Raw genomic sequence first — 19,842 nt, 5'->3', positions numbered from 1 at the left:
TGGTGAGCACAAGCAAATTTGTGTGGAGAATTTACAGTCTACTCTGGAAAGCAAACACATCGTAAGACAACCAGAAAAAAAAGAAGAAGAAAAGAAAAGAAGTGTACATTTTAGCTAAATAAAGAAAAAGAGCTGTACTTACTGCATTGACAGCCTGCATAGAAAGCTGATCTAAAAGACAGACAAAGGGAATGGGAAAGGACATTGATAATACACTATTTAATACCAAGTATTTGTAGTATCTCCAAAAAGCACCTTACTGTAAAAAACTTTACTGTGATTCTGGAACTAGCTGATGTTTGTTCTTATTATAAGAAGGGATAAAATCACTATTCTGTTTTTAAAGAGAAACAGCCCAAGAAATAAATGAACCTAAAGTAAGTACTTCCTACAGTTACAAACTTCAAATGTTGATACAACTATCAGGAGGGATTCTCAGGACTCAATGTAAGGGTCAGACTGACAAAACCACCGGAGACCACACTCAGCACCAGTCTATTTCGAGGCTGTAGAACAGAACCGGACATAGCTCCCTGGAGAGAGTCCTCACGTGAACTTTCCTGTCCAGCAGTACCCACAGCTGTCCAGAGCACTGCTTTCTGCCTCGCCAGGAGGCAGCTCAGACGTGAACAAGATCTGGTAGATGGAGCCGCCACCAGTGCATCAGGCCTCATGCCCCATGGGAATGGCATCTCCTGAAAAAACCCCACAGCCAGCACGTTCAGAGATCCCACAAAGGACATGCCAGTTATGAGTCAAGGCACTCAGGGAACACTAAAGTTACGGCTTCCCCATCACGTACTAATAGTCTATAGTTTCTCCTAAACTAAATTCAATTTACCAACCAAAGGCCATTCTTAGCAAAGCAACGATATCTATTTACTTAGCCATACAGGACCCAATAAAATAGAACAAGAAACTTAACAGGAACTCGGGCTGGCATGAAGAATAGGAAAGGGTTTTAATAACCAGTTTCCAAAATCTGACTACTGATAATTTTACTTAGTTTTTATATCCCTACATGTATTATTCAGTTAGGCTGCCTTATGCTAAAGTAACAAGCATCCCCAATATCTATTAGTCAAAAACAACAAAAAGTTATTCTATATACATACATTGTGGGTCAGTAAGAGCCTAAGCTTCACATCATCCTCACTCAGGAACCTACACTGAGGGAGCCTCTATCATTTAAACTATCATCACTCACTGCGGCATCTGGCAAGAGGAGGAGCAGAACAATGTCCCAAATCCTAAACCCTTCCACCTACACTGCTGCTCATGTTTCATTGGCTAGCAAAAGTCACAAGGGCTTACCTAATTCAGGGGCACTCCTAGAAGTTTTAAAAATATGATACTAATCACTAGTTGTAATATCTACTCTATATCATCTAAGAGCTAATGTAAATAAAATAATTTTATAAATTCAACATCACAGTAATTTTATAAATTCAACCATTCAACATAACCGTAATCCAAGTCTATGCCCCAATCACTGATGTTCAAGAAGCTGAAGTTGACCAGTTCTATGAAGACCTACAAGACTTTCTAGAACTAACACCATAAAAAAAAAAGTGTCCTTTTCATCACACGGGATTGAAGTACAAAAGCAGAAGTCAAGAGATACCTGGAGTAACAGGCAAGTTTGGCCTCAGAGGACAAAATGAAGCAGACTTGAACAGAGTTTTGTCAAGAGAACACACGGGTCACAGCAAACACCCCTTCCCAATAACCCAAGAGACGACTCTACACATGGACATCACCAGATGTCAATATAGAAACCAGATTGATTATATTCTTTGCAGCTAATGATGAAGAAGCTCTATACAGTCCGCAAAAACAAGACCAGGAGCTGACTGTGGCTCAGATCATGAGCTCCTTATTGCAAAATTCAGGCTTAAACTGAAGAAAGTAGGGATAACCACTAGGCCATTCAGGTATGACCTAAATCAAAAATCCCTTAAGATTATACAGTGGAGGTGACAAATAGATTCAAGGGATTAGATCTGGTAGACAGAGTGGCTGAACAACTATGGACAGAGGTTCTTAACACTGTGTAAGAGGCAGTGACCAAAACATCCCAAAGAAAAAGAAACGAAAGAAAGCAAAATGGTTCCAAATTGGGAAAGGAGTAAAACAAGGCCATCTACTGTCACCTTGCTTACCTAATTTTATGAGTACATAATGCGAAATGCCGGGCTGGATGAAGCACAAGCTGGAAGCCAGACTGCTGGGAAAAATATCAACAACCTCAGATATGCAGATGATACCACTCTAATGGCAGGAAGTGAAGAGACACTAAAGAGGGTGAAAGAGGAGAGTGAAAGCTGGCTTAAAACTCAACATTCAAAAAATTAGGATAGTGGCATCCAGTCCCATCACTTCATGGAATATAGAAAGGGAAAAAGTGGAAGCAGTGGCAGACTTTACTTTCCTGGGTTCCAGAATCACTGTGGATGGTGACTGCAGCCATGAAATTAAAAGATGCTTGCTCCTTGAAAGGAAAGCTATGATAAACATAGACAGCATATTAAACAGCAGAGATTGTTTGCCGACAAAGGTCTATACAGAAATCCAGGTAGCCCCCAGCTACAGCCATGTCCCAGAATCTGCACACTGCTCTCATTTTTGGGGGCTTCATCTCTCTGATTGGTGCCGCCTTCTACCTCATCTACTTCCAGATCCTAATGCGACTGTAGGAGTAACAGAAGCAACAAGCCATAAATCGAGCTGGTATTGTTCAAGAAGACATGCAGCCACCATGGTTGAAAGTGTGGCTGGATCCATTTGGTAGGAAATGAGAAGACTATCACCACCTTTAATTATGAAAGGAGAAAGGACTTCACACTTTCCGTTCTACACCAAGTATAATCAATCATCTGGCTAGAGAGTGATGGCTGGAGAAGAAAACTCTAGAAAGCCATAAAGAAGAGTACTGTATACAAGGATTAAATTCCCTTCTTAAGTTCAAAAGAATCCTGGAATAAATCACACCAATAGGAAGGTCTTCATGATTTGGTTTCCTTTCTAAAAAACGAAGCTCTCTCACCCACCTGGGATTGGAGGCGATCTATTTATCATTCAATCTCTACCTCTTACCCACCTGGGCTGTGATATGAATATAAGCAACCAATAGACTGGGGAAGATCCTAGTCTGTTTTGCAGTCTTCCAAATGGGAAGTTTCAGGGGGAAACCACCATAATGAGCAGCCTCATACGGCTCTCTGAAAATGTTAAAGTTGATAAAACTCTTTGAGGACAAGGTACATTGTACTCTTTAAAAATAAATAGTTCAACTCAACTATCTCATTAGGAAAGTGGCTCTATGTTGAAAAATAAACTTGAAGCAAAACTAAATGGATAAGCATGCCTATCAGAAATCACTGTTGAATTAACTGAAGTGAAAGTGTGTATATTAAAATGATTTCTTTTCACTTCAAAAAAAAAAAAAAAGCTCTATATATACATAGAGAGAGAGAGCTCTCTCTATATATAGTCAAAGTTATGGTTTTTCCAGTAGTCATGTGTAGGTATAAGAGCTGGACCATCAAGAAGGCTAAGCGCCAAAGAACTGATGCTTTCAAACTGTGGTACTGGAGAAGACTCTTGAGAGTCCCTTGGACTGCAAGGAGATCAAGTCAGTCAATCCTAAACGAAATCAACCCTGAATATTCACTGGAAGGACTAAAGCTAAAGCTGATGTTTCAGTTATTTGGCCACTTGATGCTAAGAGCCAACTCGGTGGGAAAGACCCTGATGCTAGGAAAGATTGGAGGCAAAAGGAGAAGGAAGCAGCAGGAGAGATGATTAGATACTGCCACCAACTCAATGGACATGAATTTGAGCAAACTCCAGGAGACAGTGGAGGACAGGGAAGCCTGGCATACTACAGTCCATGGGGTCGCAAAGAGTTGGACACAACTTAGTGACTGAACAGCAGTAAATTTTATTTCCCAAATATTCAAAAAAATGAGGATGGAGCCCTTTAAAGCACTTAAGTCTCCTCTGGACTCATAAACACAATAAAGAGGAGAAAATAAATAACTGAAACTTTTCATGGTCACCCCTGGAATGTAGTACAGCTCTGGAAAGGTAGGCAATTTTCCCAAAGTAACAATGGCAACCCACTCCAATATTCTTGCCTGGGGAATCCCACGAACAGAGGGGCCTGTCTGGCTACAGTTCACGGGGTCACAAAGAGTCGGACGTGACTGAGCAACAGAAACACTGGAAAAAATGGCAGAGCCTGGATTAGAACGCAGGTCTGTGTGACTCCAAGGTCTATTTCCTTGTTATGACATGATGGTGTATAGCAAATATAGATGGAGAGACAGAAGAAAGAAGAGTCAAAGAGCAAACTCCACAAGAGTACCAAGAAGGTTAGGAGGCAGGGAACTATATTTAATATCCTATGACAAAACATAATAGAAAAGAACATGAAAAAGAATACATATATAACTGAGTCACTTTGCTCTATTGAAGAAATTAACACATTATAAATCAACTATACTTCAATAATTTTTTTTTAAAGGTTAGGAGGAATAAGAGGACAAGATAGTTTCAGACAGGCAAAAAGTGACAACTTTAAATAAGACAGTGGTGGATGAGGGATCAAGTGTCCACTGAGGCAGAGCTGCCACCAGCGATTTGAATTTGGGCAATGCTGGGTTGGGTTCAGGGAGCCGCCAGACTGAAGTAGCTGAGCGTGGGAGGTGATAAAGGAAGGCAGAGTGGTCAATATCCTGCTTGTGAAGAAAAGGAGAAAGGAAAATGGCTAAGAGAAGACACAAGCTCAAGGGAAAGCTGTTTCGATTAATTTTTCAGGTAGGAAAAATTAAAGCATGTTTGAAAGTTGTTTTCTTTTTTTAAAAAAAATTAAAAAAGGAGTACGGGGGAAGGGCAGGATCATAGAGACAAATCAAAGTAAGCAGGGTCCCTGAGAAGGGAGAAGGAATAACAATATAAAGCAACTTGAAGGGGAGGACAGAGGACAAGATTGTTGGATGGTATCACCGACTCAATGGACATGAGTTTGAGCAAACTCCAGGAGATGGTGAAGGACAGGGAAGCCTGGCACGATGCAGTCCACCAAGTCGCAGAGTTGGAAATGACTGAGCAACAGAACAACAAATACTAAGTCAGTGACTAGTGCGCCTGGCCCTGCACGTTTTAACATTCCATTTAACTCCACAGGAATCAACTCATTCCTTTTAACACATTCCTGCACTGTCAGGGAGAGGGTGGTAACCTGTTAGTAATCTGTGAAAAGTTAAACAGCAGTAAATGACAGGGCTGGGTAAAGCCCCAGGCGGTTTGCTTCCAGAAACCACATTTATCCCTTCAGCTACTAATTCCCCTGACTCAAGACTGAGGATAGGGAAAGAGAAATACCACTATCTCTCTTGAGATAATGAAAAAGATAAGACATCAATGGTGCAGAGATGTTGATGTATTTGAGCTAGGACAGGACAGAGGTGTGAGGAAAGTTCAGGAGGATGCTGTAAGTTGTAAGCATTTCTTCCACAGTCAAGACACAGCCTAGGTGCTAGTTCCAGATTCACATGTTTAGGACTAGATTACTGAAAACCATATTGTACTGTTTTCTTAAATTCAAACACTATTTGGATAAAAACTGTAATGGAAAAAATACAATTTGTATATTCTCTTCATAAGAGAAGTCTAAGAGGCTGTACAAAATGATTAGAGAACTATCATAAACAAGGACTAAAAGAATAGAACAAAAAGTCCATACATGTCAGTGTACAACTAAAGGACTTTAGCAATTTCCTCACTATAGGAAAAGCTCTTATGACTCTAATTTATTGGGTACCACTTGTGCCAGGCACTGTTTTAGGCCCTGGGATTGCAGCAGTGAACGAAACAGATAAAAACAATCCCCATGGAATACATATCCTAATTGAAAGAAAGGATAACTAAAACAAATTAATTAAAAATAAATAACTTCTATAGCAATGTGAGTACTAAGGAAAAAATAAAGCAGAGAAGACGATGGAGGCACAAAGTGGGAAAGGGGGAATTGGAATTTTAAATAAGAAGGTCATTGCCTAACTGAGAAAATGACATTTGAGGAATTTCCAGAGGAGGTGATGGAGGCACCCAATGCACACTTGGGGAATCAATGTTTCAGGCAGTGGAAACAGTCCAGGCAAAGATGTGGTGAGATTGTGCCTACTGTTTATAAACCTCTGCAAAGAGACCCAATGAGGCTGGAAGAGCATGAAGGTAAAGACAGAACTGGTGGGCTGGAATACTCAAGAGTCCTCTCAGCTACTGTGAGACAGTGAAATCTGTCCACTCAGTGGAATCTGAATGGGAATGTTCCGATCTGAATATTTTAAAAGAATCACTCTGGCTGGTCTAGAGAACAAACAGCAGCGGGTACCTGGGGCAGAAGCGCAGAGAACTGTGAAGGGTGATGCTGGCTCTTTTCCATCTGCCCCTCCAGGTCTGCTCTCCACCGTCCCCCAGCCTACTGTGTGTGTAGAATGCCTAGGATGCTGACCGCAGTGAACTCATGGACTGCTTTGCCTGCTGGCACGAGATAAACAATATGGACTGTAGATACATAAAACTGAATAATCGCCATGATTGGCAAAGAATGAGGTAAATCTATATATGTCTATAAGAGATTATATTGGGACGAGGAGGGGGTTGACTCAGGTGCCTTAGTAATATACAGAAGACTCCTATTCCATGCGTTGCTTTTTTTTTTTAAAGGATATATAGATATGTAGGAATAAGAAAATTCTAAGAAGATAAAAGAAATTGTTTAAAGTGGTGGCCTCTAAGCAGGCTGATGTGAGCAAATCCATTTTTCACTGTCTACTATTAAACTGTTTGAAATTTTTTGAATAAACAAATTTCAATAAAGACCAGTTAATAAATAACCTTGCACTGCACAAAACCTATGGTGCTGAATACAGAACTATATCTGAACAGTTAAGCAGTTTTATTCATTAATATGCATATTTCATTAGAAGACATAAAAGCTCTGACCAATAGTACCCTGAATCAGATATATTTCTCTATTTGTGGTAAAACTGAACCTTTTACATACTCCTAGAGTTTTCCGAATGCCATATATATGGGGGGAAAAAACAAGGTTTAATGCAGATGGTTTCAAACGGAAAAAAAGCAAACATGACCTGATTCCTATAAAGAACTGGCTTAATGATATTTATTTTGGCACTGATCATGATATCAAACGGAACAGTTCATATCATGACTTCTGTTTCACTGATACTGTAATTCCCAGAATGAATATTTTAGAACTAGCAGTAATTAACAATACGGAAAAAAATACTAATTTTCTTCAGACTTATCTTAAAATATTCTGTCAAAGCCAGCAAATCAACACTGTTAAAAAAATTATGCAAACTATTATACCTGAAGAATGTCAAACTATTTCTTTAAGGATTCTCTAAGCTTTCACAAATGTAGATAAATATACCAACACAAATATATATAGGATTATGCATATTTTATTTTACTTATGTAAGTGAAAAACTTAAAATTATTTCTCATCTTATCCTATTTTTCTCCTTACCACCACCGTGGAATTGTCCCTGTAGAGAAAACTTTAATGTTATCAGAATCATAACATAGTATTTCCCCAAAAATTCTAGAAAAGAATTTTTTTTAAGTCAACCGAATCTGCCTGAATACAAAAGATTCCTCAACTGGTTTTTGATAAAATTTTTTGCATCTCTTCTGAGTAAGTTTTTTGTTCTTTCTCTGTTGGCAAAAATTTTAATAGATTTCCCCAGACTTCTGCAGGTTAACATTATCAGTTAAAGTTGGGGACATCTAAAGTAATAGAAACACAATGTATTAAGGCTTTTATATGCCACAAAATTGTACAAAAAAAAAAATCATATAATCATTTGTCTTTAACTCTCTAGAGATCTAAAGTACTTATATATGTCATCAAATTGTTACATTTAAGCTAATGCAAGTACTTTCAAAAATTAAATGTTTTAAAATATGTCAAATGGAAGGAGGTAAAGATAGGGGGAAGACATAAGTAACAGAAATTAAGAAAAGGGGCCACTATATAAATGTTTACCTGTTGCATCAAACTCAATTGGCTGGCACCTGCGGTGAGAAGACCAGTCACACTTAAGGACTTGCCCTCCTTCCACAATCCCAGGCTGGGTAGTGTTCGCTTTGGGCGCTCCCACCAGAAGAAACATCCTGCTAAAATACAAATGGGAAGACAAAGACTTTAAGTGACACAAAGCATAAACCATCTCTTATGATTTAGGAAAAGCAATCATTCTCCTTATTTTATCCACAAGTATTTTTAAAAAACCACTCACTGAGAGCATAATCCATCTTCCTTATTCATTCGGTGCTCTTTTACATACATACATTATTCAGCATGGTTTATTCAGTCCAGTAACACATTACAGTGCAACTTCAGGGTTGTTGTCGCTGTTGTTCAGTCATTAAGTCATGTCAGACTCCGCTGCGATGACATGGACTGCAACACGCCAGGCCTCCCTGTCCCTCACCATCTCCCAGATCTTGCTCAAACTCATGCCCACTGAGTCGGTGATGCCATCCAACCATCTCACCCTCTGTCGTCCCCTTCTCCTCCTGCCCTCAATCTTTCCCAGCATCAGGGTCTTTTCCAGTGAGTCGACTCTGCATCAGGTGGCCAAAGAACTGGAGCTTCAGCTTCAGCATCAGCGCTTCCAGTGAATATTCAGGGTTGATTTCCTTTAGGATTGACTGGTTTGACCTCTTTGCTGTCCAACAGACAGACTCTCAAGAGTCTTCTCCAGCACAATTCAAAAGCATAAATTCTTTGGCGCTCAGCCTTCTTCATGGTCCAGCTCTCACATCTGTACATGACTACTGAAAAACCACAGCTTTGACTATAGGACCTCTGTCGGCGAAGTGATATCAACTAAAAATTTATCCCAGCCAAACTGTCACTTTAGATAGGTACAGTTTATCATGTCAATTATAGCTCAATAAATTTGTTAAAAATATATGCTGGCTGAAGACAGGGACATTTTGTTTTAATTTGTGGGTTTTTTTTTAATGATTTACTTTATACATTCTATATCCTGAATGTTAAAAAAAAAAAATAAATGATTCTAACGTATGGTAATTCTAAATATTATCATTTCTCCCCTGGGAAAACTTATCTAGTTTTAAAACTACATACTTCAATTTTTTTTTTTATAGCGACTAACAAATTTCTCTTTTCACTGGATTAATCTAATCAACCTTTGGTCAAAGAACAAAACCACTATTCAATTTCCTAAAAGGGCAAAACTAGCAAAAGACAAAAATAATCAGGAATCAGATTTGAAAGTAAAAGAGGTCTTTTCTTTAGCTGCTTCTATTCATTCAGAAAAAGATATAGATTGAGTGTCTCCACTACTAAGGCAGAGATCTGGGCACCAGAGAAACCAGGGTGAATAAAACCATCTTCTTTCCTCCTCCAGTGAAGCTCACATTCCCTCGGGGGGAAAATCAAGAAACTAGCAAAGAAAATTAGTCCCTATTATGAAAGAAAGCAACAATTGGCTGAGAGACATTATGTATGGGGATCTTTAGATAAAGGAAAGTTATCTCCAAGGAATGCAGGGGACAGATTTTCTTCAGATAAAGGGATATCTAAGGAAGTTATCTTTACAGAACCAGGAGAAAAGACTTCTTGTAGGTAAAGTCTCAAATGGATTTACCTCTAAGTACACTGAAGTGTACATGATTAGAAGGAAGTTGCCAAAGAGTGTCTTGTGTACTGGGAGCAGGGAATAAGGGAGTGGGATGCAGAGGTTGGACAAGTCAGTCCATCCTAAAGGAAATCCACCCTGAACATTCATTGGATGGACTGATGCTGAAGCTGAAGCTCCAATACTTTGGCCACCTGATGAGTGGCTCTACTGAACAGCCAACTCAGTAGAAAAGACCCTGATGCTGGGAAAGATTGAAAGCAAAAAGAGAAGGGGGCGGCATAAGAAGAGATGGTTAGAGAGTATGACGGACTCAATGGACGTCAATCTGAGTAAACTCTAGGAGACAGTGAGACAGAGTAGCCTGGAGTGCTGCAGTCCACGGGGTCACCAAGAGTCAGACATGACTTTGTGACTGAACGACAACAATGGAGAGGTGGAAGGGGACATCCCAGGCAGAGGAACAAAGACGCAAGGCAGCAAAGAGCTTACCAAGAAGAAGAGCAGCTGCAGGACAGCAAGCTGAGAATATGGCACAAAATAAAACTGGGGTGCTTGGCCAAGCTAAATCACACGGGGTCCTTCAGCCAGAGTAGAACTTTCGGGTTTTCTCCTAAGGTCCGTGTGAAGCTTCTGAATGTTTTTTTAAAGCAAGAGAAAGACATAATCTGATAAAGAAAATGAAATTGGGTGCCTTAGGGGAAACAAATAAAGGGTTGGGGGGGGGGGCAAAAATGGAGCAAGAAAAGTGAGAGACTTCCAGCAGCGGAGGGAGGAGGTGACAGTAACTGAGACTGGGAGGGTAGATGGAGAAAGAGATGGATGGGCAGATTTGGAAAACATCTGGAGTAGAATGAACAGGAAGAGCTGGTGGCTTGACTACGGTAGAAAGGGAAGATGAGATGAAAGAATAATACCTCGGTTTCCTTCTGGAGCGCAGGAGTGGAGAACCATATACTGTGCTAGAAAAGCAGAGAGTAGGGAAGCAAAAGGCAGACTATTTTACAGGAAAACCAAGAATTCAGTTCCCAACATGTTAGCCTGCAACACCTGGGAGACACCTAATTGGTGATCGGTGGCTCTAAGGAGAGTTCTGTCTCAGAGATAACGTGGTGAGAAAGTCAACTAGGAATGCGCAGTTTCACACAGAGAGGATCAAAGAGAGAAAGCAAAAGTATTTAGGAGTCAGAGAAAGAGGACAGCCTAAGAGGCTGAGCAGAAATGCACTGTAGAAGAATTAGCAGGATGGAGTCAAGCAGAGAAGGCCCTCGATCAATGCTACCACCATTATCATTTCATTTCCTTATTAAACACTAAGCCACTTGCATTCTTCTAGCAAAGAAAATACTCATAATTGCTTTTCACTTTTTTGTGAAGTTATGAACAAACCTACATCTTAAATATGGAATGCTCTGATTTCTTTTTTTTTTTTTGAGCTAGAAGATATTTTATTTTAAGGTTGTAAGGTGATCATGGCATCAAAGGAAAAGTGATAAAACTGATTTGGGGGAAGTACTGGAATGCTTTGATTTTAACTTTCATTTATCAATTTCATTTCTTCTGGATGATGGTATCTGCCAAATCCTATGTAGACCAGTCAAGAGCTACTTCAAGAATTCAAGAATTACTTGAATCTTGCTTTCAGATACTTATCTTAAAACTCCACACTCAAAAGACAAAATTCCCAACCAAGCCACACCCTGCTGAATAAAGTTTTATGCAGTCATATTTGGCATCAGTAAAACACCAATGCTGGCTCTTTCTCCTCATAGCCAACTAAGTTTTCATTCAGCAAGGAAAAAAAAAAAAAGCTGAGTAAGAGAAGCCTTAACCCCCATGAAGAGAGCAGCTCAGTTATCATCCTACCCTCCTTCTCTACAGCAGAGCTGGTTAACAGCTAAATTACACACACACACATCCATACACACACATATATATATGAAATCTGCCTTTCAACAGGTCAAAAATTTGGCTACAAAGTTATAAAACTGCCCCTCTTCACCTGAATTAAATGATTCTTGAGTACAAGATACGGGGGGGGAAAAGCATTTCTGAGAAGTATACTTTTCAGATCTATACCTAAAAAGGCACAGGATCATTCCTGCAGTAGCCACAATACAAGCACGGGTGTGTGTTATGCTTTTTGTGTCGTGGATAAAGGACAGGTTCCAGGACGTCAGGACAGAAGAGCTGGTTCTCAGAATCTATCTAAAAACCTACAAGCAAACTCATTTCTGAACTGTCCTCACACAGCACACCACAGAATCTTTAAGAATTTTTTTGTCAAAGCACTTCTTCCGACCTTATAATAAACTGCTTCCATGAATGAAGGATATCCTCATTCATTTATGTACTGCCACATAATAAGCACTTTAAAAAAAAAGCTTTTTAAGTGACAACTGAGTGGCCAGTACATTTGATTTAACAGCCATAAATAAAAAGCCACCTCCACTATCACCAAGCCCTGCAGAATGTAGAAATCCTCCTCCAATAAACATCTGATTATTTAAGTTATCCTTAAAATAATTTCTTTCTGTAACATATCGCTTCTTAATCTTGGATTTCAGATACTTTCTTTACTTGGCACTAGAGACAGAGAGGGCTGGGAAGCTGGTAGGGGACAGGGCTTCAGCAAAGACAGAAAAAAAGGGCGCTGTAGGAGCGTTCTGAATGGAAATTGCACTCCCTCTATTGGGAGCAAAGAGCTCAAGTTCCTTGGATTAGACCAAGAAAAAGGCTGCTGCTTTTCATCAGACCATTTGCACATTATGGGCATGAAATGACAGTAATTAGATGTGCTAACCAGGCTGTTCATCAAGTTTTCCTAAGCATACCTTCATGTGCAGTCTTGCACATTGGTGAAATGCCACAGAAATGGTAGAATAATATAAAAGGAATGTGTGAGCATTCTCATCTTCTAAGTGCTAGGTTAATGGGAGGAATGGGAGGGGAAAAAAAGCTGAGAAATAAAGTTCTTTGTGCAAAGTGTCAACATGATATTTAAGTTACTTTTAAGAGTGTTAGAGCAAGTTCTAAAAGAGAAAAATGGAGAGATAAAAACAGTTAAGACTGCCTTAGACAAATGTTAAGTCCTAAAAGGGAGAGAAAAAAGTTAAGCATTTGTAGAGAATGAAGAGTACAGAATGGCAAAAGATACTACATGAGAAAATTAAGACTATAAGGGCAACACATACCAGAGAGTAAAAGCCCGTTAATGTGTTGGGAGGACAAGGTTATGTCGTGTGTCTTTCTGCCACAGCAACAAAAAACAGCCTGTTAATAAAACACCTTATAAATAATGAAATCATTTTTACTTAAGTTCATCTAAGAATATCTAATGAATGTCTACAACAGCTTAACTAAAGTAGAAGAAGTGACAGAGCAGGAAAAAAAAAAATGTGATATAAGCAGCACTGTCTAATGGGCAGTTTGGGACTAAAGGTTCTAATCACCATATAAATCACTCAAGAAAGTCACTGTAAATCTCTCAGCCTCAGTTTCCACTTCCACTGTATGGAAATAATACTGCCCACTACAATTATTTAAAGGAGAAATTTTCTGAATGTGAATAGTACAGATTAAAGCAAACTTAGAAAATGTGACCACATCATAAAAATACAAGATGATGACATTGAACAAAAAACAACTATTAATAAAATTATTCCCTAATAAAACAAGAAATAAAAGTTAAAATCTCTTTTTAAAAGAGCTTTTCTTTCCTCAATTTTCTCAAAGGGTCATTAATTAACCCAAAGGCAAGCTCTCAGGAGAGAGGTAAAAAAAGAAGGTAGAAAATAGTTGGCTTGCAACATTTCATGACAATGGTGGAGAGTCGGGGAAGATAACACAGGGTTAGTTGAGGCTGACAGAGACTTCTCTGATAAGCAGCAAAAATGTGAAGTTGAGCAACTTAGTTTTACATGCAATTTCCTGACAGAATCCATCTCCCGCCAGAAAGTTTGCCCCAAAACAGTATCAGAATCCCCATTTTCACCCAATGACTTATTTTCATTAAACGGCTTTAAAATTAAGGTTTACATATATGAGCAGGCTATTAATATCATGCCAAGAAATTCTAAAATACAAAGAGTAGAATGTGTGTTTGGGGGAAGCAGGTGAAGAAGAAAGAGGGAGGGACAGCAGATAGGAAGGGAGAAGGGAGAAAGGAAGGGAGGGACAGAATGAAGAAGAGAGGAGGAAGCACAAGAGAGGGGGAGGAAAAGGAAATTTAAAAAAGGGAAGGGAAGCAGGGCGGGAGAGGGAGGGGAAGAGGATGTGAGACAGAGACAAGAGGCTTTGAGAAGACAACCAGGAAGATGCCCTGTGGATGCACTTCTAAACCAAAGCATGCTTTAAGGGCAGTTGCTTCAGGGAATGTGACCTTGACTACCAAGGAGTGACAACCAGCCAAACAATGACAAGAACATTTTTCAAACCCTCCAAATGAACTAAGTTATTTGGCTGCTTTCAGCAGACTCTCCATGATAAAGCACGTTTAATACATTTTGGCTGACTCTGGCTGACCAGTGAGGTTTCACCAACAGGAACTTTTGAAAGATTATCATATACATATTCAGAGAGAAATGTGCATAATATTGTGCTGAATGTTATTTCAGAACTATAATTCCAGTCTCATTTACTTTTCATCAAAAAAAAAAAAACCCAGCTACAGTCAACATTTATATGATGTAAAACAGATGCATTAACTATAAAGTCTATGTATTTGCTCTTTTCCTCCATAATATTTATCCTATAAACCTTGGGCCTTAATCAGGAGAAATCAACATAGGACTTGCTTTCTAAATAAAAATGACAGAATCTACGCATGTATGTTATTTATGATAAGAAAAAAGAACCAATATAGCCAGAACCACACTATGTTCAGTTCATGAAAATAACCTGTGTTATTTGGCAAAGGGTTGTGAAGGGAAGTGAAGAGGCTCAGTCGTGTCTGACTCTGTGCAACTCCATGGACTATAGCCTACCAGGCTCCTTCGTCCATGGGGTTTTCCAGGCAAGAGTACTGCAGTGGGGTGCCATTTCCTTCTCCAAAAGGGTTGTGAAGATGGTTACAAAGATGAAGGGAGAAATACGATGTATGCTTTTAAATGCAGATGCAGACTGGGACAGACTGAAAGGGGCCTTCATCCAGGTTAAGTAGTTTGGACTTCATCTCTGGCCATGAGAACATTGTTGAGGAAATTTAAACAGCAGAATACCAGGATCAAAAGATGCTTCAGAAAGAGAAAACTATTAGAAACATGTAAGATGTTTTGCAGGTCTAAGAGCTAAATGATGAACAAAAAGGGTGATGACCTGAGTACCACAGACCAAGCTTGTGACAGCTCGTCAAAAGTACAAGTGGAAAGCAGGGATGGATGCAAGAAACATTAGCAAGGAAGAACTTCTAGGACCTTCTGCCTGGTGACTAATCACTGACTAATATTAGGGGTGTGCAGTAGGAGAGACAAAGAAAAATAGAAAATGAGAGGGAGGAATATGAAATTATTTCCAGAGCGACAGAGAGAATGAAGATGCCATTAATAGAAACAGAGGTGCAACTGACATCGCTTAGTGAAAAAGTTCCTTTTCTTTTTTGTCAAATTGAGGTAAGGCAGTCTAGTCAAGGAGAAATGATCCAGAGGCTGTTGAATATAAAGTTTGAGCTCTGCTTTGAGATGGAAGATGCAGTCAGGGAAGCAGTATGGTTTTAAAGCTCTCCAGGTGTTGCAAACAGGAAGTCAGGACTGAAAACCATTTTCCATTTTGCAGGACAGTCTGTGACCAGGGCACATCCACCCAAACCTTGTCTTTGGGGTCACAGGACAAGAAGTAACTGTAAATAAGGCTCCAATCATGTTTAATGGGGCGGGGGGGGGGGGGGGGGGCTTATAATCTAGTGTTGCTCATTATAGCATCATTTTAAAAATATATGTAAAATGAGAACTGGATAACATATCTTAAGAATAAGAAAACTCTTCATTTTCTTCTTAAAATTTGAACACAAGAATTAAATGGAATTTGAATTTCATTTCTTCTGCCTTGTGTTCCCATCTTTTCCATTTTTCCCCACATCCTCCCACTCAAACAACTGAAGGCTGCAAACGCTTCTGGCCTCAGTTCTCTCATCTGTAAGAATGAGTTTATCTGCTTCCCTTCTTCCCCCAGGGGTCTGTGGTGTAGAGCAAAATGAGAAATCACAGCAAAAGTGCTTTGTAAATTATAAAATAGGTCAACCAATGTAAAATACCATTATTATAACTAAGCCTAGGGTGTAATTTTTAACTCCTTCAATTACTCTCCATAAGAAAACATGCCTTCGCTTCTTGGCCTGTATACACTATTTAAACTTTATGTAAGTTTGGCAATATAGTCATCATAAATTAATGCAACAGGAAAAAATAATAGAGAGTGCCAATGTTTTATTTTTCATAATTACTTTTCCTTTTCTTCTGAAGCATAGCTAATTTACAATGTTGTGTTCGTTTCTGGGGTACAGCAAAGCGATTCAGTTTTATATATATGTGTGTGTGTGTGTACGTATTCTTTCCCATTATAGCTTATTACAACTTATTAAAAGACACTGAATATAGTTTCCTGTTCTATATAGTAAATCCTTGTTGCTTATTTATTTTATAGACAGTAATTTGCATCTGCTAATCTCAAGCTCCTAGTTTATCCTTCTCCCCTACAATCATTCCCCTTTGGTAATCATTAAATTTGTTTTCTATATTTTTCATAATTTTCAAATCACAATTTTTCTGACTTTTCACTTTAAACCTAAGACATTTCTGGATAAATTTTACTGAAGTCACTTTAATATTTTTGCTTAGTATGAACACTGATTCATTAGTTTTCATGAGGGTATGGATATAAGTTGGTAACAATTTTCTATAACAAGAAAAATGAGACATAAAACAGTCCTACAGCTTGCCAAAGGTATTTAGACACCTTCAGAAATCAGAAGCAGCAGGAGACCTCATTGCTTCCTCATTAATCCAGGCACTCATCCTTCAGAAGAAAGGAATTTTTAATTAGCACTTTTTTTTAATGTGAGTGTTATCTCCCTTTAGATGTTTATTATCATACCAAATGACAACAACAAATGCAGCTGCTGATACTGTAACTGGCATTCTCCTGCACCTCGGATTCCAATGCTTGTTAAACTTTAAAAGTACCTTTCCACAAAATTAAGCACGTTGTTGTTTAATCATTTCAGTCCTGTTTGACTCTTTGCAACCCCATGGACTGTAGTCCCCAGGTTCCTCTATCCATGGGACTGTCCAGGCAAGAATACTGGAGTGGGTTACCATTCCCTTCTCCAGGAGATCTTTCCAAGCCAGGGATGGAATCCACATCTCCTGCGCTGGCAGCGGATTCTTTACCACTGAGCCACCAGGGAAGCATAAATTTGCATCAATCTTTTTTAAATCTGAAAAGCTCAGAAGTAGACACCTTTGTTTATATATATTTTGGAGTTTTTTAATCTCAAAGATGATTTTGTATTTTTTTAAGTTAGGCTATTTCTAGAGCTCACTTGTCTATTAGTAACGATGTTAGTGAAGAAAGTTTCAAAAATGTTATATGAAACCAAACCAACTTCAATTTTACCTTACCACTAAAGGCCCAAGTGGGAGATCATGTAAACCTGTGAGGTCACAGTATATTCAACAACTACAATGACTAGTCACAAATTAGACATCCAGCTTCGCAACCAAAAAATAGGAAATATGTCATGCCAACAGTCAACATTACTGCATTTTCCATGGTAAAAACACTTAAAAGTTTATCACTTTGTCACATATCTTTACACCACTAAACTCAGAGGGTTGCCACAGAATTTGCAAAACATTCCATCAATGTGAAAGTATTTAAATGCTAATTCTTGTTACTGTAACCCTTGACAAAAGACAACATGTATTTTCAAAATTATTAGAATTAATAAGAGCACTCTGAGAGCAATTAAAATCCTCTGCAATATAAAGGCATACACTTAAAACTATCTGGGGACAAAAAGAAATTTAAATAACAAAAAAGGCTGAAAATATGATTACACCAAATGAGAAGGCAGTAAATGCTTCCTGAAGTTAATGATTATTTTTATCACTTTGGAAAATCTGTGCTCAGGTCTCATAAAAAGCAATGACGCTGGAGAAAACAAAATTGAGTTCACTACAGAGAAGGAGGTCTAGTTTCCACCAACTGCTTCCAACAGATTTACTGCTGCAAAGGTTGTCACCAAAATGAATGATAATCAGCAACTCTCAGAAAGAATAAATCCTGATGAATATTATTAAGAGTCAAAGAGAAATACTTAATCATCCTCAAATGGTTCTAAAAAGCACTGACCATTAAAGTTATCCTCCCTCCCCTCCCCAAAAAGCAATACTTTAAAATATAGAAAAAAACAAAACTATGTTGCTACGATTTATAAGAGCTAAGAACAGTACTCCCTGTTGAAAACAAGATTTAAACATCAAAAGACAGCCAGTGAATACATTAAATCAGTATTTCTAACGTTAAAAAAGGTGATGGGTGGTGAGAATGATGTCAGCGTTTGGTGACCTGAAAGACAACTTTTAATCCAATAATGACAATAACTCTGTTTCAAATCCTGTGCAACGCGAAACGTTGGCAATTTGAAACATAACTGAAACGACCTGTGGTGAGTGAAAACTCAGCAAACACCCTTGTTCTTTCTGAACAATGACCCAAATAATGGATCACTATAAAAAGAACAGATGACACATCCAATTCATCTGTTCAGCCTCCAATGTGCACAGGTTTGACAGCCTCAGAGATAAGACACAATGAATTTCCTACGACAGAATGGTCATTTTAGCCATCAGAATGTCTGGAAAAGGAGCTGACGAGGAGGAACAGAATCAGACTGAGAGGCGTAAAGAATGAGGGAGGGCTTTGGGGAGAGCGAAAAACACGGGTGTGTAAGTAAGTCTGTGAAGCAAAAAAGACGACTACAGGAAAGGCTAACTTTAACTGGTATTGGAGAGAAAGAAGCTCGGAGATGAAACTGACCAAGTCCAGGACGCCCGCAGAGGCTGCGCGGTGTTCCGCCGGACTAGCCTTTGTTGATTTCCCTCTTCCCTAATTTTAAGCACAGGTCTGCTGCAAAGCGCTCCCTACGAAGAAGGGAGAAGGGGGAGCTGGGTGATGAGCAGTGCGGGGGTTCACCTCCCCCAAGTATTTCATCCACCCAGAATCTAACTCGCCCAGTGAGGGGGAGGGAAGGTTAGAAGGAACGGAGAAAAAGACGGCGGGATCTTTTGCAGAGGTCGCTCCCTATGGGAAATCGCAGGGTGGGTGCGCTTGATGGCGGAGGGGGCCAACTCCCCTTCCAAGTGTGGCCACTTACGAAGACGCGCTGGGCACGAAGAAGTCCACCGCGAAGCCGAAGTAACTTCCCTCTGGGCCGGAGTACTCCGCAGGACTCTCCACATCTAGATTGAAGGCGCCGCAAAGAGGCAGCAGGATTCCGGGGAGAAGGAGCAGGAGGCGGCGGGGGCGAAGGCGCAGTCGCCGCCGCGGCAGAGAAGCCATCGTGGAAGCGCGCGGGGCGCCGAGCCCGGAGCCGCGGCCGCCCCGCCCGGAGCGCACGGTGCCCGCGGCCCGCCGCCTGCGCGCGCCGAAACTTGCCAGCTGCTCGCTTCCCCGCGAGTCCCGGACAGCGCTGGGGGAGGAAGGAGGGCCGAGCTGCGGGGCGGCCGCCCGGGAAGTGGGGCGCAGCGCGCGCGGGGCGGGGACAGCGGCGCGGGCGGCCCCCGCCTCCCTCCCGCTCGGCCGCTCAGCGTCGCGCCTCCGGCTCGGGACTGCCGGGAGGGGCGCCGCTCCCCCGGCCGGGGTCCTGCCTCGGCCAGTGGGAGGAGGCAGAGCAGGAGGAGGAGCCGCCCTGGAGGCTGAGCCAATTCGCGGGAGGAAGTGGGGGAGGAGAGTCCGCCTCGGACTGGGGCGAGCCGAGCACACTTCCGTGCGCGCTGGCGATCACCTCCTGTCCCAAGGACGGGGCTCGAGGATCCAGGCCCCAGACCCTCAGAGCCCGGGTCAGCGGCAGCGCTCCTAGGCTAGGGCCTCAGACCCAGAACCGGAGTGGCGGGGTGTGGGGGGGAACGATGGTCGG

General features: G+C 40.5%; 2 protein-coding genes across 3 annotated transcripts in view; one reads left to right on the top strand and one right to left on the bottom strand.

Annotated features, from left to right (window-relative positions):
- Positions 1–19,417, bottom strand: part of ITGAV (integrin subunit alpha V) — a 101,940-nt gene extending 82,523 nt beyond the window's left edge. Inside the window, exons 1-2 of one of the 2 annotated variants that reach the window (XM_043488237.1) lie at positions 19,081–19,417; positions 8,084–8,214 (exon numbers count right to left, since the gene is read on the bottom strand). In XM_043488237.1, coding sequence (XP_043344172.1) covers positions 8,084–8,214; positions 19,081–19,265 — 316 coding nt within the window. In that variant the 5' untranslated portion in view covers positions 19,266–19,417. The remainder of the gene's footprint in view (positions 1–8,083; positions 8,215–19,080) is intronic. The other variant, XM_043488238.1, reaches the window with a different exon arrangement.
- Positions 2,595–2,798, top strand: LOC122453913 (small integral membrane protein 20-like). The gene is given in 1 exon segment (XM_043488243.1): positions 2,595–2,798. A coding segment is annotated over 1 exon segment (204 nt).
- Positions 19,418–19,842: the final 425 nt, after the last annotated feature.

Source organism: Cervus canadensis, chromosome 15 (genome assembly GCF_019320065.1).
Source record: "Cervus canadensis isolate Bull #8, Minnesota chromosome 15, ASM1932006v1, whole genome shotgun sequence".
Lineage (NCBI taxonomy): Eukaryota > Metazoa > Chordata > Mammalia > Artiodactyla > Cervidae > Cervus > Cervus canadensis.
This window is presented reverse-complemented; position numbering and strand designations above follow the sequence as displayed.